The 21,069-nt window shown below is 48.1% G+C and overlaps 1 protein-coding gene across 1 annotated transcript; it reads left to right on the top strand.

Moving 5' to 3' along the window:
* The first annotated feature begins 3,416 nt into the window (after positions 1–3,416).
* Positions 3,417–20,731, top strand: LOC103553625 (zinc finger protein 599-like). Its single transcript, XM_070633527.1, has 4 exons — positions 3,417–3,833; positions 7,805–7,931; positions 10,310–10,405; positions 14,474–20,731. Exons 1-4 carry the CDS (start codon positions 3,798–3,800, stop codon positions 15,502–15,504), a joined length of 1,290 nt encoding a protein of 429 aa, XP_070489628.1. The 5' UTR covers positions 3,417–3,797; the 3' UTR covers positions 15,505–20,731.
* The last annotated feature ends 338 nt before the right edge of the window (positions 20,732–21,069 follow it).

Genomic DNA, 21,069 nt, shown 5'->3' with positions numbered 1-21,069 from the left:
TACAAGTGCTCAGGTTCTTTCCTACTTCAGTGAGGTAGGGGCTTCTGTGGTCCTATTTCTCCAGGGATTCTGATGCACCCCCAAAGTCTGAGAACACCTGCACTAGAAGGAAATGCCAAAATTAAGGACCTACCTAGTTAAGACGCAACCATTTGATATCTGGCAATCCTACCTAGGAGAAAAATAATAATGAGAGAAGAGTAAGCTGTCACTTAGCACAAATCTGTCCATCCAGCTGCCTGAGCAGAATGAGTACCATGATGTAACGACTTGTTAAATTCAAAACATCCACACCTCAAGTCCGTAAGGATGAACTGTTTTCAGTTTGGCTATTTGGGATAATGAAGCAATCCAAATAAAAATAAGAGTGAAATAACCACCATTTCGGCATCAATGTTACTATAAAAGAATTGGAGACTCCTTAGATAAATTGCCTATATTTTGTAAATAATATGAGAGATAAGGTGATTTACATGATGGAATTATTTACAGGTTTAAAAAATAACAAAATTTGTTACTCTGAAGCAAAGTAGTTTTAATTACATAAAATATGCTTTAAAAAGTTGTATGTCACACTCCATGTTAGTTACAATTATAGTGAAAAAGCATGACCCGATTTCATGAAGGGAGGTAAAAAAAGGAAACTAGCAAAATTGAAGAGAACTCTGCTAATTTGGTGTGATTTTAGTTGGATTTTTTTCTTTTTAAAGAATGACTCTTTTTATTGGGCATACATATTAATAATAAGGAAAAGATTGTCTTTTATATAGAAGTGCCATTTGGGAGAGTACTAACATTGCAATTTGTGTTCCATCTATTCTGATTTTACAAATTATTAAGTGTTTGCATCTTCCCTAATCCTTTTCCTATTACCAAAAAGCTTATTTTGCTAAGGATTTGAGCTCCATCCCAGACATAAAGTCACACAGCAGAGAACATGGTGTCCCACGCTGACCAGGTACTGGCCAGGGGGACAGGCACACCCCCCACATACACACACAAAAGAGGTTCACCATCACATTCTAACCTTCCTCTAAAATCGCAGAGCTTGGTCCATATCGGGACACATTTAAACAAGTTTTCCTGACCTCTTTTGCTCATCTTTTTATGGAAAAGAAACAACATCCCTGATACATTTCACATGATTAATATTTTAGGTCATGACCAAACGTGTTGGTTGCGTTTTACAGAAGCAGAACCTGGCACAGGTTCTGTGATTTACACCTGATTTACTGAGGGGAAATTATAAGAAGAAATCTAAGGTCTGCAAATGAGGCAAGAGAAGAGCTAAACAAGGATGTGGTCTCATGAGGAATCCACCTCACCGTGATCCCACATGGAGCTCTGGAGTGTAAATGGCACCACACAGTGGTCCCACCTTGAAACAAAGGAGCGGTCCTTTTGTTACTCTAGGTCAGGCAGTCCTCAAGTATTCCCCAGCTAAACTGCTTTCTGTGTTTACTTTTTCTAAAACATTGGACTTACCTGCAATAGCAAGAATCCATATATGAGACATTTTACTTTGTGTTATTTCTGAACATTAATTTCTTATTCTGTTAGGGAGTCTGTATTATACTGCTAGGGGCATTCTAAAAATCAGTCCATCAATGAATAAAAATACTGATATATTTTACAAAAAAAAAATCAGAGTTCTATATTGAAATGCCTACAGTCTGTCTCACTTGGATGTTTGATAAATTCTAAAACAAAATCATGTTCAAAAGTGAGATCCTAATATTTCCTTCTAACCTCCTCTGCCGGTACCACCACCATCCCTTTCCCATCTCGGTTAATGACAAATCCATCCTTCCAGCTGGGACAAACACCTTGAGTCATCCTTGACTACTGTAGTGTGACAGACAGGCTGACTGGGAGTGGAGAAGCCAAGTTCTGACCTGAGGACATGGAGCTGTGTAACTACAATCAAGTGCAGCTTCTCAGTAACAAAGATGCTATACAATGAGAACACAAGGCACCTTCTTGGAGTGAATTTTTATTGAATAAATGTTCATGGATTGCATGAGGTAATTGGTAACATTGTGCATAATCTTGCTAGTAGACTAAAACTGGTGGGGAGTAGTTTGCTTTCCACAAATGGTTTTCAGAGATAACGTCAATTCCCCTGGTAGATACTATTACAGCAATTACAGCAAACAGATTGAGGTCAAGAAAACCCAAATGTCTATGTCAGGGTTTGGGTGGCCACTATCTACACATTTTCTGACTGAGACCGCTGCAGGCACTGTCCCAGCAGAAAATGAAATTTGGTAAATACCTCTCCTTTTCAAATAGATCACAGGTGTCACACTACTAAAAGAAATGGATTATGCCTTGGAACTTGGAGTAAGAAATACTGACATTGCAAAGATAGCACTGCTCGCTGGGTTGGACACGATACAATCAGTGAATATAAAAGCAGGAAAAATGTATTTTCTGAGGGAAAAAAATGACAGCACCTTGGCCACGTGATTCAAGGCCGCCTAATAGCATCTCCGCCTTCTTCGCCTCTAGGAAGTCTTTTCTCTATTGTCCCTGACCAATATTGAAGCCCACAGAGTTGACTGTCAAGCTTCAGTCTTGTCGACGAAAATAATCCATAACCAATCTATAGATGAAAATTTGGGAGAGTTTATTCTGAGCTGAAATCTGAGGACCATGGCCCGGGGCCTTTCTTCCCAAAGGAAGAAAGGGCACCAAAAAAGTGATGTATACAGAGTGGTTATATACCCCCAAACTGGACGTTTCACATATGATTGAAATGTCCCTCCCACAATAGTCACAAGATTGCCCTGTCAGCACAGCACTTGATGGACACAGCAGGTAGTGGGTCTGCTATCTCAGAGGGCCTAGCAGGAGGCAAGTCTATTGTCTCGAGCTGGCCGGTCAAAGGTGAGCACAGCAATCAGTTTCTAGCCTAAGGAAAGACGCTTAATCCTTAAGGAGATGCCAACATTGGGAGGGGGAGGGAAGTTGCACTTTTATCTCAAGGGCCTTTGTTCTTGCCATAGGGAATATCTAAAGCAGATAGACAATGCATGCTCACCGGACTCAGTCAGGCCATTTTGGAAAGACAAGGTCAGGCCGAATTAGGTTTATACCAAATGGCTTCCTCATATTCTCCAATGTATCCTATTGCTTGCCATTTTTATTTGTCAGTCTCCCTGTAATGAAAGAGCAGCAAGATAATATTTATTAGGTCTAATCTTTGAGTGGACTCACCTTTCATCAGAGTGAAATCATAGTCTGGTGCGTCCCTTTAGGATTTTAGCCTTTGGCCACATATGAAATAACACATCTAAGCACTTCTTAGTTGCAGAGGACATGAACCAGAAATGGGGTAGGGGCCGTTTAAGAAGCGAAGAAGCCTCGCCCTGCCCACAGAGCCTGATGACGTCATTTCCCAGAGGCCCTCACTCAGTCGCCGCGGGTCCTTCGCGGAGATTTCCGGAAGGGCGCCCCTGGAGGCGGCAGGCAGAGCTGCAGAGCCGCATTAGCCAGCAGGCTCAGTGGAAAGAGGCGGTAGCCCTGGGCCAATGCGGGTGCAGGGCTGGGATCCCGCGGTGGCCGAGACTTCCGGCGGCGTCCTCGTGGGTGTCCAATTGGCTGCTCCTGGGTCGCTCCTCAGGGTCGCGGCTCCGCAGCCCTCGGCGGGCTCGAGGGCAGGGAGCAGGGAGGCTCTGGAAGAGGCGTCGTGGCCCTCTTGCAAAGAGGGACGGCCGGCAGTGTGTGAGGCGGTTGAGGGATAAGCTGAACCCTTGGGACCCACCTCACAAGCCCCGGGACGTGCCCAGGGGCCCATGGAGGCTGCAGAGGCGCCGATGGCCCCGTTGCAGGTGAGTGGATGGCCGCTCAGGCCCCCTGGACCCCCAGCCACGCAGTCCCAGGGCCCCACAAAGAGGACACTGTTGTCCTGGGTCTCTTCGTTTCCCTTAACCGTGGCTTTGAGTCTGAGAGCCACAAAGCGTGGTGATTCCCCTAGTGCCCTGAATCCACGCGAGGGTTGATACGGAAGGGTTCCTAAGGCGGTGAATTAATGGATGCGGTAGGGAGGGGTGTCCCGGGCGTATACACCAATGCGTGCAAATACTGGGAGGTGAGGCGGAGCTGGATGCAATCTCAGGCCTCCATTTTGCTTGGGGGGAAGAGAGAGCCCTGAGACAGGAGTCAGTTCTGGAATGACACTCTGAGGTACTGGGCCTCTTTTGAGGTAGGTGGGAGCCGTGAAGGATTTGGAGGAGCGGAGGGAAGTGATCTGATCCGGATCTTAATAGAATTCCTCTAGCTGTAGATTAGAGAGCAGACTAGAGGGTGAGAGGAGTCCGAGACAGCAGAGAGGCGGCTCCCTGTACCCTCACACAGTGCTTGGAACCCTCTGTTCCCCATGTTACCGTCAGCCACCCTCCCAGCCCAAGCGCGTGTCACGGGTGTGCCAAACGAGGTCCAGAGCCCACCGCCTGCCACTGCCCAGCAGCTGGGTAGTCTTGGTTTCCTCACCTGTGAAGTGGGGTTAATCACAGCATCGTCTCTCTGGGGTCGTGGTGAGAGATGTGGGAACAGAGTGGGAAACACACTGAATACAGCACAGGGCACCCAGCGAATCCTCGGGAAATGCTACTTGTGGCCATCCATTTCTGTGATTTCTGGGGTCCAAGGAGGCCTTTGCCCTGGTCCTGTGCTGATGGCAGTGCGAACAAGAGAGAAATGGGGCTTCTCAGCGTCCCCCCGGTCCCTGCACTGTCTCAGTGAACCGGGCCTCAGGAAAGAGCTCTTGCAACAGTGTAGAGACTTCAGGGTACATTCTGGGCATATCCTTCCCAGGGCTGTGACCTTGAGCAAGTCTCCTCACTGCCCGCCGTTGTCTTCCATCTTTTGGGGTCTAGAATGGGAATGTTAACATTTCCCCCCTTGACTTGAGGGGATCCGAGAGGGCATGTGTGTCCCCCAGTGTCCAGCACTGCCCAGGTAGCATCGCTCTGGACACTGTTCTGTGGTGATCTTAGGCACTCAGCCAAAGGAGTCCTGCCCTGGGGTTTCCTCCATCTCAGGTCTGTGTCCAGCCGAGGCCTGGGGGAGGAGGGAGAGCCTAAGGGAAGACACACAGTGGGAGCGGTACTTTTGGAATCGCTGCTCGGCTAAGATGAGAGGGGCCTTGGGCAGGCTGGGAGCCAAGGTCACTGGATTCATCTTTTCGGTTGCCATCTATTTATTACAAGCAAAGCCAGCTTGCCACTTAGAAGAGTAAATTCATTTTTCTGTTTAAGACACTTTCATATGAAAAGTAAGTGCATTAAAGATTGGGTGGTGGCCGTGTGCAGGAGTGGGGTGTGCATTTGGATGTAAACACAGCAGGCCCCAGGTTTCTAGCTTGTGACCCTGTTTCCTCTCGTCATAGCCCAGTCACCTGCAGGAGTTGTCTTATTTATTTGTGTGTCGTTCATGTGGCCATCTCCCTTCATTCCAGCCGTGTTCCCATGGCACCTCCTCAGGGAGGCCTTCCCTGGTTTCCTCTTCTAAAGTCTCCTCCAACCTCTCTAATCTCCTCCCTCTGTTTTCTTGACCTCAGAACCTTAAACCGTCCAACATTGTCTTGTCAGTTCCTCACTTCCATCTTGAGGATCTGCCTCCCCCTGCCACTGCCCCTGGGCTGTGAATTCCTGTTTGCTGCTCTGTTCCCAGACCTAGAACAGGGCCAGACCCATAACAGGGGCTCAGGAGCGGCTTGGAGAATGACTGAGGCTCCCTTGCGCGGGCTCTCATCACACCTAGAATTCGTTCAACCCGCATCCCTGCTGCAGCTGTCCCTCCAGCTCGTCCGTGCCTGCCCTGTGTCTTCCCTTCCTTCCTCCCTGGCTCACTGCCCTCCAGCCCCTCGGTCCTCCTTGAGCCAGACTCTTACCCATGTGTCAGCCTTTGCCCTTGCGTCCCTCTGCCCGGGGCACTGTCTCTAGAACTCCTCAGGGCGGCCCTGTGCATGCTTCAGGCCTCTGCTCAAATGCCGCCTCTTTGTAGAGGTACATGCTGGTCTTTCTAGTTCTCGTTAAAGCCCCCCGGCACCCCGCTGCATGGGAGCTGGCAGTTTTGTGCAGAGTTGAGTGCTGGGTTGAGATTTTCCGGGGTGCTCAAGGAGCAAGAGGACAAATAATCCTAAGGAAACAACAGTAAGAGCTGGCTGTCACTGGACCCTTGATTTGCTCAGAGGGACAGTTATGTTTTGTCTCCCTCAGTGCCCCCCTCCTCAGAGTCAAGTGCTGTTGTCATCCCTGCTTTACAGAAGAGGAACTTGAGGCTCAGAGACACTGAGTTACCTGCCCAATGTCACACAGCTCTTAAGTAGTTGAAACTCACACCTTGTCTATCAGCTACCAGAGCCTGTGTTCCCAATCACAGTGCGCTGGGGAGGCCTGAAAGTGACACCTCAGTTACACTTTGTAAGGTAAGCAGGGCTTTCTTCTGCGGATAAGCTTGGGAACAAAGAGGGCAAGGGGAGCCGTCCCAGGCAGAGGGAACCTTGTGGACAGGGGCAGTGAGGACAGAGTTGTTCAAGGAGGCATGAGAGGCCAAGGGTTCCCCCTACCTGCTGAGACATGTCTTGGGTTGGGGGAGAGTCCTGGTCGTTTGCCAGATGTTCACCCCACCCTCACACAGGACAGACATCCTGGCCAGTCAAAGGCTGCTGCCTATGCTCCCATGGCGACAGCTGCATCCCTCAGCCCCCTGCCTTCCTGGGTTCTTAAGGTGTCCAAACCTCAGGGACACTTGCTGTCAGGACTCCAGAAGGGACTCATTGTGGAATCTCCTGGGGATTCCACGAGGGCTGAGGACTCTCCAAGTCCTGCCACACTTAGGGCAGGTGGCGCCCCACTCAGTGCCTCTCCCATGAGGTAAGTGAGGACGGCTCCGATCCTCTGCCTGTGTCCATGGAAGTATGCTCGGGGGTGGCTGAAGTGGATTTAACAGCAACAGTTAGTAGAAGTGCTTCACCTCCTGGTCACTGTGATGTCACTGTGGTGATGGAGGAGTGTGAAGATCTCCACAGACCCTGGACCAGTGGGACCTGGCGTCAGATCCCACCTTCGCTGTGTAGACTGGGGACTCTCTGGGCTACTCACTAGAGCTCCTTGAGCCTCAGCTCGCTGACCGTGCCGTGGAGCTGATGATGGTGTTTACCCCGGTGGCTGTGGAAGGATGAAGAGAAGTAACAAAATATGCAGAGCACTGTCATGAGCCAGGGACGCTGTTTCCTTTATGAACATTTTCTCTTGAATTCTCACAACAACCTGATGAAGTGAGAATTATTATTATAGTCATGGGGGAAATCGAGGCTTGGAGACATGAAGTGTCTTCCCTGAGGTCACACAGCAGGCAAGTGTCCATTCGAGAGATTGAATTCAAACCTGGATGTCTGCTTCAGAACTGGGGACATTTAATCCCTTCACCTGGGCATGTGAAGCCCTCAGCCTGGGGCAGGTGCACGGGGAGGACCAGGGAGGCTCAGCTGCTGCTGCGCTGTTTTCACTGTTGGAATTATCATCTTGATCATTTTCCCTGTGCCTCTGACGTCCAAGAGCGCTTACTGTCTGCCCCCAAGGTCACTGTTGTCTGTCATTCTCCATTGTTTCCACCATCAGAGGTTTTTCTCTCAGCCACATCTGCCTCCTCCTTAAGCCCAGCACAGAGCTCGGCCCTCAGGAGGCTTTGGTGATTTGGACCTGGGTCTTTCTGCATCTTCACAGCGACTGAGTGACAGGCTCCGGTCCCATTCAATAGCACAAGGTGCATGATGCTGCTGTGTTTGACTTTCTAGGCACCAGTGACCTTCAAGGATGTGGTTGTGACCTTTACCCGGGAGGAGTGGGAATTACTGGACCTGGCTCAGAGGACCCTCTACTGGAAGGTGATGCTGGACACCTGCCGTCTCCTGGCCTCTCTGGGTAAGGGTTCTCCTCCCCTCCATGCATGGGACCTGCCGCCTGCTTCTTGCTTCCAACCTCTCTCAAGGCCTGGCTGGTGCAGAAGGCCTCTGCAGCCACCCGCCCTCCTCCCCACAGTCCCTGCCGTGTTCTGGACTCACCTCCTCCAGCCTGCTCTCCCTTTGTCTCCACCAGGGACCATGGGCAAGACACACAGTCCCCCGCATGGAAGGAAAGGGGGGTGTCTGGCAGAACCCAGGAGCAAGATGTCCTGAGGAACTGCATTCCAGAACTGGGAGGAAGCGCCATTGTACCCAGCTTGGGGTCTCTTCTCCTGGCTTCTCCCCGTGGGTCTGCTTGTGTCAGTGTCTTTGCACAACAGCTTTTGGTGGGAGTGGGCACCTCAGTCCTTGCCCTCTGAGACTCTCAGACTTCTCATCTTCCTTTCCTTTTCTCTGCATGTTTAAGTCCTGCCTTCTCTGGGCAGGGGTCTGCATGGCAGGAAGCGACCACTTGAGCCCGCACTTCCCTCGACCTCTCACCCCGGTGCCCGGCGCATGCTTAGCCTGGGCCCTTATTAAAGATTCCCATGAGAGGGAGCTGACTGGCCCAGCATGGTTGGATCAGGTGACCCCACAGCCCAGTTAGCAGGGTCATGGGTGATGGACTGGTCCTCCAAGAAGGGGGAGAGTCAGGCAGCCTCCCAGGGGGCGTTTGCCATCAGTGCTTCCCATCACCCTCATAAACAACACAATTTCAACGAAAAGACCCCTTTGGCCCCTGGCGTCTGTATGACCCTCCCTTCTTTCTTGCGGCCTGGGCCCCCCTTTCCACTGGGATGGCAGGTGATTTTAGAGGACACACAGAGGCATCACCAGATGCCTTTGATGGGCACCCCGAGAAAGCCGTTTCCCTCCTGAGTCCTGTCAGAACAATGTCTCCGTTTATGCCTTTCAGCACAGCTGTTAATTTCTCCTTTCAACAGCAGGAGCAGCCTCGCCCTCTCACTGCCCTGCGCGGGCCGCGTGAGCTCACTGGGACTACATAGCATCATTTTGATTTCATAGTCGTGTTTTGATGGGAACCTTTCTTTTGTAGCAAGGGAAAATTTTCCCCATTTTTTGGAATGATACAAGATTCCCTTTTTGAAGAAATTGATTTAAGAAAAATAAAAAGTGGTTTGGTTTAAAGAGAAGCTGTTAATAACAATTAGTCACAGCTCATGTCCCCTGAGCACTGACAGTGTGTCAGACCTGTTCCAGGCACTTGCCCAGCTCCTCTCATTGAATCCTGTGAGGTGTGGTGTTTTTCCAAAACCTGTTCTCTCCTCTCTGGGGACCTCCTGCCCAAAGGCAGCAATCAGATTTTGGAGCAAAAACTTTTATTATGACTATTTTAATTCACCTATGTATTATTCAGTGATATTATTATATTCCTGATCTTATTTCAGTAAAGTGCACAGTCTTAAGTATCTAGCCCAGTGCATGTTTTGCCCATATACCTGCTAGTACCCCCAATCGTCAGTGGTCTAAGGCAGACGGTGACTTAAGCCTGCCACTCACTCAGAAGCAGCAGCCTTAATTGAGGAGGGAAGAAAAGAGGAACGGGTTCTGCTGCCCACTCAGTGCTGCAGCCTCCTGGGGCCTGTGAGGGACCTAGATGAGGCCAAAGCAGGCCCCTGTACGAGGAAGAGGGGGCAGGAAAGCAGAGAACAGGGTTGGCCTCAGGAATGTGCCACCCCACCTCAATGCCCACTTTCTCCCAGCCCCACACGGGGCCTGTGAGCCCTTCTCTCCCCAGTGCTCAGCAGGCCAGGCTTTGGAGCCAGGAGGCCTGGTGTCGAATCTCAGCTCAGCTGCCTGTGGACTGTGCCTCAGGCCGCTGAAGATTGGGGGTACCCTTTGCAAGTTGAGGGAGACTGGGCCTCTCATTGCTCCCTGGACGTGAGAATCACCCAGGGAGCTTTGGGAACTCATGATGCCCAGGCCTCCCCCCAGAGATCAGGTTTGAACTTGTCTGTGGGGAGAACCGGGCATCCCCTGGTGAGACACAGGGAGAGTGGGACCCACTGACTGAGATTAATTAGAAAACAGCTGTCGGGGGAGGGCTCCCTTTCCCAGGGCCCCACGGCTGCACGTGAAAGGGGTGTGCACCTGCACAGTGTGGGTCTGCAGGACGGAGGGTGCTGTGTAGACAGCCAGCATGACCCTCTTCAGCCTTTTCACCCAAGGATGGTGTTGGGGCCTGGGTTCCAGGTCATAGGTCAGCATTGTTTTTGCATGTGGGGAGCAGCCTCATTCTGACACCTTCCCTGTCCTGAATACACACTCTGCCTGGGGAGGGGGTGGGGTTCTGTTTCATCTTTACAAAATGCCTTTGTCCTGTATCTCCATGAACAGGGTCTCCTGCGCCCACACGAGAGCTGACCTCCCTGCCGGAGCCTGCGCAGGAGCCACAGGCGGTAGAAGGGGGCCTCTCCCAGAGCACCTCCTCAGGTGGGTGGCAGTGGGGTCGCTGCAGCCTGCAGACCCAGAGGGGACCGCTGCCTCTGAAATCCCATGGAAGCTTCTTGTTGGGACCTCCCTAGGGACGCGAGTAAATGGCCCTGCCATCTGAGAAGCTGAGAGGGCCAGAAACAACCTTGAACAACCCCTCAGTACCTCTGTCTCCAGTAGACCCCTCATCCCGCCATCCCCGAGTCCTGCCAGGTTACATCACCCTTGCCCCCTGAGTCCAGCCCGCAAGGCCCTTCTGAGCTCCACCCCCAGCACCCTGGTCCCGCTCTCTCGTCATCTCTTCTCTGCTTGGTGCGAACACAGCCTGTGGTCTCCCCACATCTGCTTGTGCCTCTGCCCAGCTCTGTCTCCTGCAGCAGCTCCCCCAGCCACTCACCTAACTCCAGATCATCCCCGCTCCCCCCGCCAGTGAGGTCTCGGCCTACAACCAAGTTCATGTTGGAAATAAAGACTGCTTGCTTCTTCTTGCTCCTCAACCCTTTCAGACTCCTCTGCATTGGATTCCTGCCTGCAGCCTCTCTTCTCACCTCTGCAGAAGAGGTCTCGCCCCAGCAGTGACCAGTTCCTGCACCAGGATCTAGGTCACACCTTCTCCCGCCTTCTTGGGAACTCTCTTCTTCTCTTCTTTCTTTTTTTTTTTTTTTTTCTGCTTTATCTTCCCAAACCTCCCGTACATAGTTGTATATCTTAGGTGCAGGTCCTTCTAGTTGTGGGATGTGGGACACTGCCTGACACGTGGTGCCATGTCCGCACCCAGGATCCGAACCTTGGGCCGCCGCAGTGGAGCGTGTGAACTTAACCATTTGGCCATGGAGCCAGCCCCTCTTATTTCTTTCCTTAGCTCTAGAATTGCCTCTGATTGGCATGACTCTCTGTACAACCAACTTCTTAGAGGAGATGGTTCATTCTTGGGAGAAATGTCTACACGGGCCTTCCAAACATCCCCTTTACTCATTATTTCTTTTCTTCTATTTTTTTTAACTGGAGTAATTTACACACATTAATGTGTATAAATCTTAAGGGTTTAGCTTGATGAATTTTTACACATGAATAAATCCAAGTAATCACCATTCATGTCAAGACACATACCCTTGGGGGCTCCTTGTAAGCCCTTCTAGTCAAGACTGCCTCCTCCAAAGGTAACCACCGATGCTCGAACACCATCAGTGAGTTCTCACGGTTCTTAGATGGGTGTACATGGACCCTCACAGTATGTGTTCTGCCTGTCTTCTGTTGATCATCAGTATGTGTGTGAGATTCATCCATGTGGTTGAAGACGGTTGGAGTTTGATACCTTCATGCTGTGTAATGTCTCATTCTGGTAATATATTGCAATTTATTTATCCATTCTTCTGTTGATGGACATCTGAGCTGTTTCCCGTTTTTGGGTGTTATGCACATCACTGCATGAGCAGTTCTGTTGGGCATATACCCAGGATGGGACTGGCTTGGACATAGGAGAGGTGTATATTAAGCTGTAAGAGAAACCACCAAACAATGTTTGGTGTGGTTGACCGTCCCATGCTCCTCCAGCTGTGTGTGAGTTCCATTGCTCCACATTCTCGTCAGTGCTTGGTGTCACGTCATGACTCTTTGTGGCACTTTAGAGGGGATTCTCAGGACCACAGCACTGAAACCGATGTGCGTCTTTCTTATCCCCATACCTCCAGCACAGAGATAACCATTTTCCAGAATTTGGATTTATTATTCATTACTTGTTCTGTGGGAAGTTATTAGAAAATCAATATCCTTGTAGATGTAGGGCTATTCAAATTTTCTATTTCTTCTTGTGTCAGTTTTGGTATGCTTTGTCTTTCAGTCAGTCCACTTCATCTAAATGGTCAATCCATTACTTTTTAAAATTGTTTTATCATACCTGTGTGTATGTATGTGTGTATACCTACACGATATATTGTATAGATTTTTTTTCAAACTTTATAAAAAGAGTATCCTATAATTATCTGGGACTGGCTTTTTCATTCAGTCTTATGTTACTAATGTTTATAATAGATATAGCTCTGGTTCACTCATGTTCTTCATTTGTACCTATGCTTTTGCATGAATATACCACAAAGTATTCATTCTCTTGGACATTGACTTTTCCCCAGTTTTTCACTCTTAGAAACAGTGCTACCATGGGAATTCATATACATGTTTCCTCGTGCATATGTGCAGGAGTTTCTCTTGATAATGTTCCCAAGAGTGGAATTTTGGATAACTAGGTACTTAGAATATTAAGATGATATCCAGTTGTTTTCTGAAGGGGTTATAATAGTTTTCTCTTCCCCCAGCAGTGTCTGTGAGATTCCATTGACCCACATAATTGATACTCCGATAATTGATACTGACAGGAGCCTTTATTTTTGCCAATCAAATAGGGAGAAAGAGGATCTCACTGTAGTTGTGTTTTGCAGCCCTTCTTTACTCAGACAGTTGAGCAGATCTTCATTTGTTTAGTGCCCACAGCTCTGTCTTCTTTCCTTAGTGCCAGTTCATGATTTTTTTGCCTATTTTTCTGTTAACATGGCTGCTCTTCTCTTTTTGATTTGTCAGATTTTTCATATATTCGTGATACTAATCTTTTACCCATTATATGGGCTGCAATTGTATTCTACTAGAGTTTAGCCTGTCTTTTAATTTTCTTTAAAGTATCTTTTGATTAAAGGAAGTTTATATTTTGTTTAGTCAGATCAATTTATCTTTTGTTTTATGATTTCTGCTTTTCGTGTCTTGCTAGGAAATCTTTCCCTACACCAAGGTCAAGAAGATGCTCATTTTTCATTGCTTATGAAAATATTTTAAAATTTGACTTCTTCCATCTAAGTTGTAATGAATCTGGAATTATCTTTTTGTATGGTGTGAAGTAGAAATGCAACAATTTTTTCCCCCTGAGGGAAACCAATTTTTTGCTCCATTTGTGATATGGTCCCTTCTTTTCCACTGATCTGCTATGCGCCCTCTGCTGTATAAGAAACCTCTATATATTCATGAGTCTGTTTCTGAGTACTCTTGTTTTCTATTGCCTGTTTTTCTATTTGTGCCAATACCACACTGTTTTGATGTCTGTAATTTCATTGTGACCCTACTACCTGGGCAGGGCAAGTCCCCTCTCCTTATTCTTTTTTCAGTGATATCCTCGGCCCCTTACTCTTCCATGTAAATTCTAGAATCCACTTGTCAAGTTTCAGGGAAAATCCTGTTCTCTGCAGTGGTAAGAACTTACAGATAGATTTAAGGAGAATTGATAACTTTGTTATTAATTTCTCCATTTGCATAGATTCTCTCTAATATCTTGTAGTAAATATTTCAGGTTTCTCTCTCTAGATCTTGTCTGTTTTATAGTCACCCAGCTGTTCCTCATGCATAGTCGATCTAATGTGTCCCCCCAGTCCTCCTCACCCTCAGCCTTGTAGGCCCTGTCCTGGGAGTGGCCGTGGCTGTGCTCACTGTCACGCCTCTGAACCCTGTCTGGGTCTCTGTCTACCCCTCACTATCCTCTCATGCCCTGCACTTCCCCAGGTGTCCAGATTCTCTCCAGACTCTGCCCCTTCGTCTACTCCACCTCCTTTGGCTTCATCGCCCTCTCACTTTATATATCTGGTAACTCATCCTGCTTCTTTAGGACTCAGATCTCAAGACACCTCTTCTGGGAAGCCTCCCCTGATGTCTTTCTCTCTCTCATCGGGGCTGCGTTAGATGCCCCCTTTGCTGTGTCCTCATAGCACCACGTGATGTCCTTTCTTAGAACAAACACAGCACACACACTCTTACCATTTCTCTCCCCTCTAGACATTGAGGAAGGGCCTCCACTCTGCCTCTCTGGCCCCTGCCCCAGATTCTCCTCAAGGTTGTCCCTTTAAAGGAGTCAAGAATCCAAGGACCAGCAAAAAAAAAAAATATATATACCAACCTGAGTTTGAGAGATGGGAAAACCCCACAAGTATCAGCAGCACCGCTGCCCCCTGGCTTTTCCCACGGGCTTGGTGGTTTTGTTTCTTCTATTTGGTGTCACTAATAGGCTTCTTTTGTGTATTGGATTTCCTTCAGGCGGCAAAGCAGAATTCAAGACCACTCAGCCCACTGCCTCTCAGCCAGCCCTGCTTGAGGGGTGCTCACTCCACAGGTCGTTGACTCAAGAAGACTCCAGGGTTTCCATGTTGGGGCAAGCCAGGGAACAGGAAGAGCCATCAGAAAAGCAGGAAGAGCACTTGAGGACAGGGTTGGTCCCGCTCAAGGAAACCCCCCTTGGAAAGATGAGCCCTGAATGTGATGATTTGGGAACAGGTGACAGTGTGTGCTCTAATGATTTCCAGGAGCTCGCCTCTCCAGGAGACACTCTGCATGAGTGTGAATCACATGGATCCAGGAAAGATCCCTTGATTCACAGAGGCAAGAACTCCTACAAATGCAAGGACTGTGGGAAAGGATTTACCAAGAATCGCCTCCTCCTTCGACATCAGCGGATTCACACTAAAGTAAAACTCTATAAATGCAGAAAGTGTGGAAAGGCCTTTCTCAAGAAGGCAGACCTCACTGAACACTACAGCATTCACATTGGGGAGAAGCCCTATGAGTGCATCGAGTGTGGGAGAGCCTTCAGCCGCAGGTCACACCTCACGGAGCACCAGCGGATTCACTCTGGAGAGAAGCCCTTTGAGTGCATGGAGTGTGGGAAGGCCTTCAGCCGCAAGTCACATCTCACAGAGCACCAGCGGATTCACAGTGGAGAGAAGCCCTATGTGTGCAGTGAATGCGGGAAGGCTTTCGCACACCCCTCTGATTTTATTCGGCATAATAGAACCCACACTGGGGAAAAACCCTTTGAGTGCAAAGAATGCGGGAAAGCCTTTTGTGACAGCTCTTCAGTAACTCGACACATGAGGTGTCACTCTAAGGAGAAGCCTTATGAGTGCAGTGAGTGTGGAAAGACCTATAGCTACAGCTCAACCCTTACTACCCATCAAAAGATTCACAGGGGAGTGAAATCCTACAAGTGTAAGAGATGTGGGAAGGCCTTTTATCAGAAAGGAGGCCTCAGTCAACATCAAAGAACTCACATTGGGGACAGACCTTTTTAAAGTAACGACTGTGGCAAATTGTGTGGCCAGAGGAAAAATGTGACTTGGCAACTGAGAGTTCATACCTAAGAGAACCGTGTCCTCGCTCCCATGCACAGTCCATGCTGTGACTGTGGCGTTACCTTTACCTTTAGCTGAGCCCTTGCACTGCGGAGGCTGGAGGCCACTCTCTCCCAAAACACAACTTAGTTCTCAGCAGAGTGACCTTCTTTTCACATGTGAGAGCTTTTGGCTATCACTTGGCCCACTCAGAGACCTGGGCCTCAGTTTATCCCAAAACAGGAGTGATGTGCATCCCAGTGGATGAAGGACCCCCTTCCCTCATGGTCCTTGTCTCCCCATCCCATTCTCTGTGTTCAGAGGGGCCTGCTGTGCTCCTGCTGGGATGATGGGCAGGAGTCGTGAGAACCCCATCCTTCATCCCCATTACCCGCACAGTATCCTGAGTTGTGGAGATACGTGGATGACTAAGACGTGGGCCTTGCTATCCAGAATGGGAAGCACACATGATAATGCAGAGGTATGGGGCAGCACCTCTGCTGCAGCGACCATAATGTGTCTGTGGTTGCCGTGCGGCGTGATGAAGAGCAGGCTACAACTTAGGCATGGAGGACAGATGTGCATTGGGGGCCATGGTCTGGTGACTAAGAGCTTGGACTCTGCAGAACATTGGGATTCGGATGCTTCTGAGCTGTGCCCTTCATCAGCTGGGTGACCTTGGTCATGTTTCCCCACAGGCCTTTCTTCTTGTCTATAGTGGTGAGAAGATGTACATTAAACTATAAAGCATCGAAAGAGGAGCAGACGGCATACACAGGATGATACCATGAAGACCCACGAGGGAAGGAGGAGCCCCAGCCACATTCAAAGATGGAGAAGAGCATTCAGGATAGAGGGAACAGCATGTGCCAGGACCCTGAGGCAGGCAAGAGCTAGGCCTGTTGGAGGAAAGAGCTGAAAGCCAGTGTGTCTGAAGGAGATATGTGGTGGGCAGTGAGATGAAGGGAGCAGGGCCAGATGCACAGGGCTTTGTAGGCCATGCTGAGAAATGTGAATTTTATCCTAACTGCTCTCAGAGACTGAAGAGGGATTCAGCAGGACAGTGGAATGATCTTACTTGTCTATTACTCTCCGTTTGGCTACTATGCAGAGAATGGACTGAAGAGGGTCAAGAACTGATGTGGGAGAGAGGATGGAGTCCATTGTGTGTTCCAGGAATGCATTGACAGTGGAGTGGCCCGGGATGGTGGCATTGGAGATGGTGGGGAGAGGATGACTTGGGACATGTTAGGAGGCAAAGCCAACAGGATCTGTGAATAATCGGGATGAAGGGAATGACTTTCCCCCCTCAATCCTCAAGAGAGAGCCCTTTGCATCTGTGGGAATGTGACACATGGCCTGTCACTGCGTTCCAGTTTCTCGATTGGCACCTGGTGAGTGTGTTGATTGAGGGAGTGAAAGCTGAAGGCTCCTTTTCTTGGATGTGGAAAAGGCAGGGCTCCTCCTGCCCCTAGGATGTTTACATGGGCAGTTGACTTTTCCGTGGCCTTATTTCTCTGACCCAGAAGGGGCCCTGACCCTGATCAGCCTAGATGGCTTTGGGCAGGAGGCCGTGTAGGACAGCAATGAGACCTGCATCACTGCAGGCCCCGTTCTCAGCTGGCTCCTTACCGGTGGTCATGGTTCAGGGCAACTCAGGGACCTTTTGAGTTCTCGATTTCCTTCTTTGTAAACTGGGCGATCTAATGACCATTGGAAGCCTCAGCTTCATTATCTATGAAACAAGAGAGTGTTGACTGACCCACCTCACCAGGTTGTTGTACAGGTTAAAGGATAGTGCTGTAAAATGCCTGTCATGGTGTTGGGTAGGTAGATATGCTTACATGTCAGCTATTGTTAAACTGATTGTCACTTATATGTTACCCCTTTGTGCCATCCTATTCCTTCCTCATCGGGAGATGTGCTGATGGGATTTGCTGGTAAAAATAACTGCAGGTCCTGATGACATCTCAGCTGATTTTCGGCCTTAAGAAGCTTACTCATGGGTTCTGGTGACCTTCAGCTTAAGGTCTTGTTCCCCACCAGCCAAAGCCGGGGCATTCTTCTCCACTCCCTGGTTTCTTTCCCATTGGTGGAGATGGGGTGGCTGAGGATACCATGGAATGTTAGTTGTACTTTGAATGGAAATTCAAAACCTGCACTTAAAATTTATTGATGAAAATTCAATCCCTTGTGAAGGGAATTTTGAGCCATCAGAAAGTATTAACTGTTAATTTATTCCATACTTATTTAATGTAATAGTTGATATATTTGGGTTTAAATATGTCATCTTGTGGATTTCTTTGCCTCACCTGTTCTTTTTCTGGTCCTTTAAAAGTAAACTTTCTATTAATTTCTTACAATCCAGATTTACCTTTTTCTAGTTTGCATAGCATATACTCTGATTCTGTTTGCTGTTTAAGCTAAAATCTACAAACACTTAACTTAAAACAGTACAGCACAGAGCTATAAATACTTTTTCCTTCTTCCCAAGCAATATAAGGAACTTAGAAGATTAATCAATATGTTGTATCTCAGTATATGTGTTGAGACTATGCATGTTAATTCCACCATTCTAACTCCACAAGGAAATATTATTCATGTTTAATGCAATAATCAGTTATATCAATCCACATACGCATTCCCTTCTTGGGTTCCTCATTCCTTCTATCATTGCAAATATTTCATCTAGGATCTCTTTCCAAAGTCCTTAAATAGAACATTTAGGATTTCATTTTATGTGTTAATCTTCCATTAGATTTCTCATTTGGGCTTGAAATGCCTTACTTCATACTCTTTCTTGAAAGACAGTTTTGAAATTTACAGAAATTTAGGTTGGCAGGGTTTTATTCTTCAGATCCTTGAGTAGGTCCTTCCACTGTGTTCCAGAACCATAATGATATTGGGAGTGAATGGCAACAAGTAACTTATTTTGTTGTGTAGCTTTCTGGTCTTAGGTCAGGAACAGAAATACACTAAGATGGAGGCATGGGGTTTGGGATTATCACCCAAGGGTAATGGTGAATGTGTAGGAGGCATAATAAAATGGATATCTGATGGATTAAATTAGAATCTGGGTAAATGCTCTCCAATCCAATTCTCTCTTTTTGGACACCCAGCTTTGCTTACATGGGTCAAGCTCCCTTAAATGAGCTTTGGGCACAGAATATAGGCAGAAGTGATTGTGGAATTCTGTCTTCGTTGTGCTTCCTCAGTTGTGCTGCTCGGTGGGGTATCTCTTTGGCCTTGGTGATCTGAGTTTCCATACTTGCCCAGGATTTAGTGCTCTCTTAGGAGCTGCAGGTTCACGCTAGGGACTAATGGCCTGTGGGGTGGGGCCTTGTACGTGCATTTTTAACAAATTCCCAGGTGATGCTGATGCTACTGGTTTGGGAACCACAGAATTAGAGCACCATTTAAAGTGAGTATACTTAGACACTGGCAAGCAAGTTATCATCTTTTTATAATCTATTTTTAAATCTTTTTATTATGTTTTTTAAATACAGTATTATTAACCACAGTCATGCTGTACATTACATCCCCAGGACTCATTTATTTTATTTTACATATATTATGTTTTTTACTTATGTTTTTTCCCTGAGGATCTGAGAGGTTGGAGAGGCTTGCCTAAGGCTGCCTCCTATTGGCAGAGGTCTCCTGTTGGGAGATCTCTCTGGATGGGGCTTTGCCCAACGTAGCCACAGAAATCTGGGCGTGGTCCCTGTACTTACAACCATAGAGTATTATTTCCCATTCTCCCTCGAGGTGCTGTTTGGCCGTTGCCGGAGAGAATGGGAAAGGCCCACCCAAACGTAACTGGATGACCTACAGAAATTACACTACCCAGAAGGCTGTGCGTGTCCGATGGCGGCGGGCGCTCGTCCAATGACGAGCTAGGGGAGGGACGTCTCCTGGGGCCCACGCGGGTGGAGCGGGACGTACGATGACATCATAGCGGCTGTGGTGGGTCTGTCCGCGCAGGCGGTGGAGACTGGGGCGTTGGGCTGGGGCGGCTTCCCGGGTTGCTCCTGGGACCCAGTGAAGGAGGGGACGAGAATAGGACTGCCCTCAGCGCCTTTGCACGAACCGCGACCGCCGCCTGGCCGCGCACTTTTTGGGCCCCGCGCCTGCTCTGCTTCCGCTGGGAGGTGGCAGCTGGGCCTGTGTGTCTTTCACCTGAGGGAAACCGAGCCAAGTGCGGGTCAGCCAAGGTCACGCCGGGCGAGATGGGGAGTCGGCTAAGGTCGAGGGACCCACCCAGGTCCCCGCGCAGTGCACAGGGTCCGATGGCGGTCACATTGCTGGTCCGGGCGCCGGTAGGTGGACTGGCTTCAGGCCGCTAAGCCGCTGGGACCCGCGCCCTAATGGTCCTAGGGCCCGGATGTAGAGAAGGCTGTTACCCTCGGGCTTTTCGCCTTCCCGTCTCCCTGCGCTTGAGTTTGGGGTCTCCAAAGGTGAGTCACTTCTGGCCCATGGTCCTTAATCAAGACCAGGAATTATACGGAGCGCTTCCTATTTGTGAAACCCAGTAGGATGAGGTAAGGAAAGGCTTCCAGGCACAAGACCCAGCACGTGCATACGCTAGGATGTGGCACGGAACGGGAGTGTTCGTGAAACTGCAGATCTCTGCTGTCTGTTGCGCCGAGAGAGCAGGTGGGCAGAAATCAGTGCTGGAATGGCACGTGAGGTGCTGGGCCTTTATTCTGAGGGTGGAGGGAGCCATAGAATGTTTAGAGCTGAGGAGGGAGGCACTCTAACTCAGGTCTTTACAGGCTCCCTCTGGCACAGAGGGGAAAACAGACTGTGGGGGTGAGGGTTGGTTGTTTCCCTGGTTTTCAACTAGCCATATTTTCCTCTGATAAAACCCAATAATTCATCTTTTATTTTTACCTATTTTCTGAATTTGATTTGCTGTATAAGGATTTTTTCACCTGTGTTAACTAGGAGTATAGTTCTGTAGTTTTTTTCTTGTGCTAAGTTTTTACATAAGTTATGTCGGCCACTTAAAATGAGTTGGAAAACGTTTGATCCTCTATTTTCTGAAAGGACGTCTTATTGTATTACTTATTCTGTAAATGTTTCCTAGAACTCACCGGTGAAACTGCTTAGGCCTTTAGTATCTCTCAGCAATGTATGATAGTTCCTTTCACTTCTTGAACATATTACATTTATTTCTAAATGCTTCGTATTTTGATGCTTTTGTAAAGGATTTTTTTTTTCCAATTTCCAAACATTCATTGCTAGTATATAGAAACAAATAATTTTTGTATATTAGCCTTTTTTTATACTGGGACTTTACTAAGTTCAATCATTAGATGTAGGAGCTTTTTAATGAATCATTTAGAATTTTCAACATAATGTTGTATGTGAATAGACAGTTTGGGTTCTATCTTTACAATTTTTAGACTTTTTTTCCTTATGTCACAAACACATCTCTAGTGCAATGTTAAATACTTTGAGTGCTTTATCTGATTTTAAATCTACAAAGATTTCACAAGACTGGATATTTAAAAGGCTTCACAAGCC

This window comes from Equus przewalskii, chromosome 9, assembly GCF_037783145.1.
Source record: "Equus przewalskii isolate Varuska chromosome 9, EquPr2, whole genome shotgun sequence".
NCBI classification, from domain to species: Eukaryota; Metazoa; Chordata; class Mammalia; order Perissodactyla; family Equidae; genus Equus; species Equus przewalskii.
The sequence above is the reverse complement of the archived record's forward strand: the minus strand, read 5'-3'. Positions and strand labels throughout refer to the sequence as shown.

Coding starts and splice junctions, on each gene's coding strand:
- LOC103553625 (XM_070633527.1), top strand. CDS start 3,798: ATGGAGGCTGCAGAGGCGCCGATGGCCCCGTTGCAG. Junction 3,834..7,804: donor CGCCGATGGCCCCGTTGCAG/GTGAGTGGATGG, acceptor TTGACTTTCTAG/GCACCAGTGACCTTCAAGGA. Junction 10,406..14,473: donor CTCCCAGAGCACCTCCTCAG/GTGGGTGGCAGT, acceptor GATTTCCTTCAG/GCGGCAAAGCAGAATTCAAG.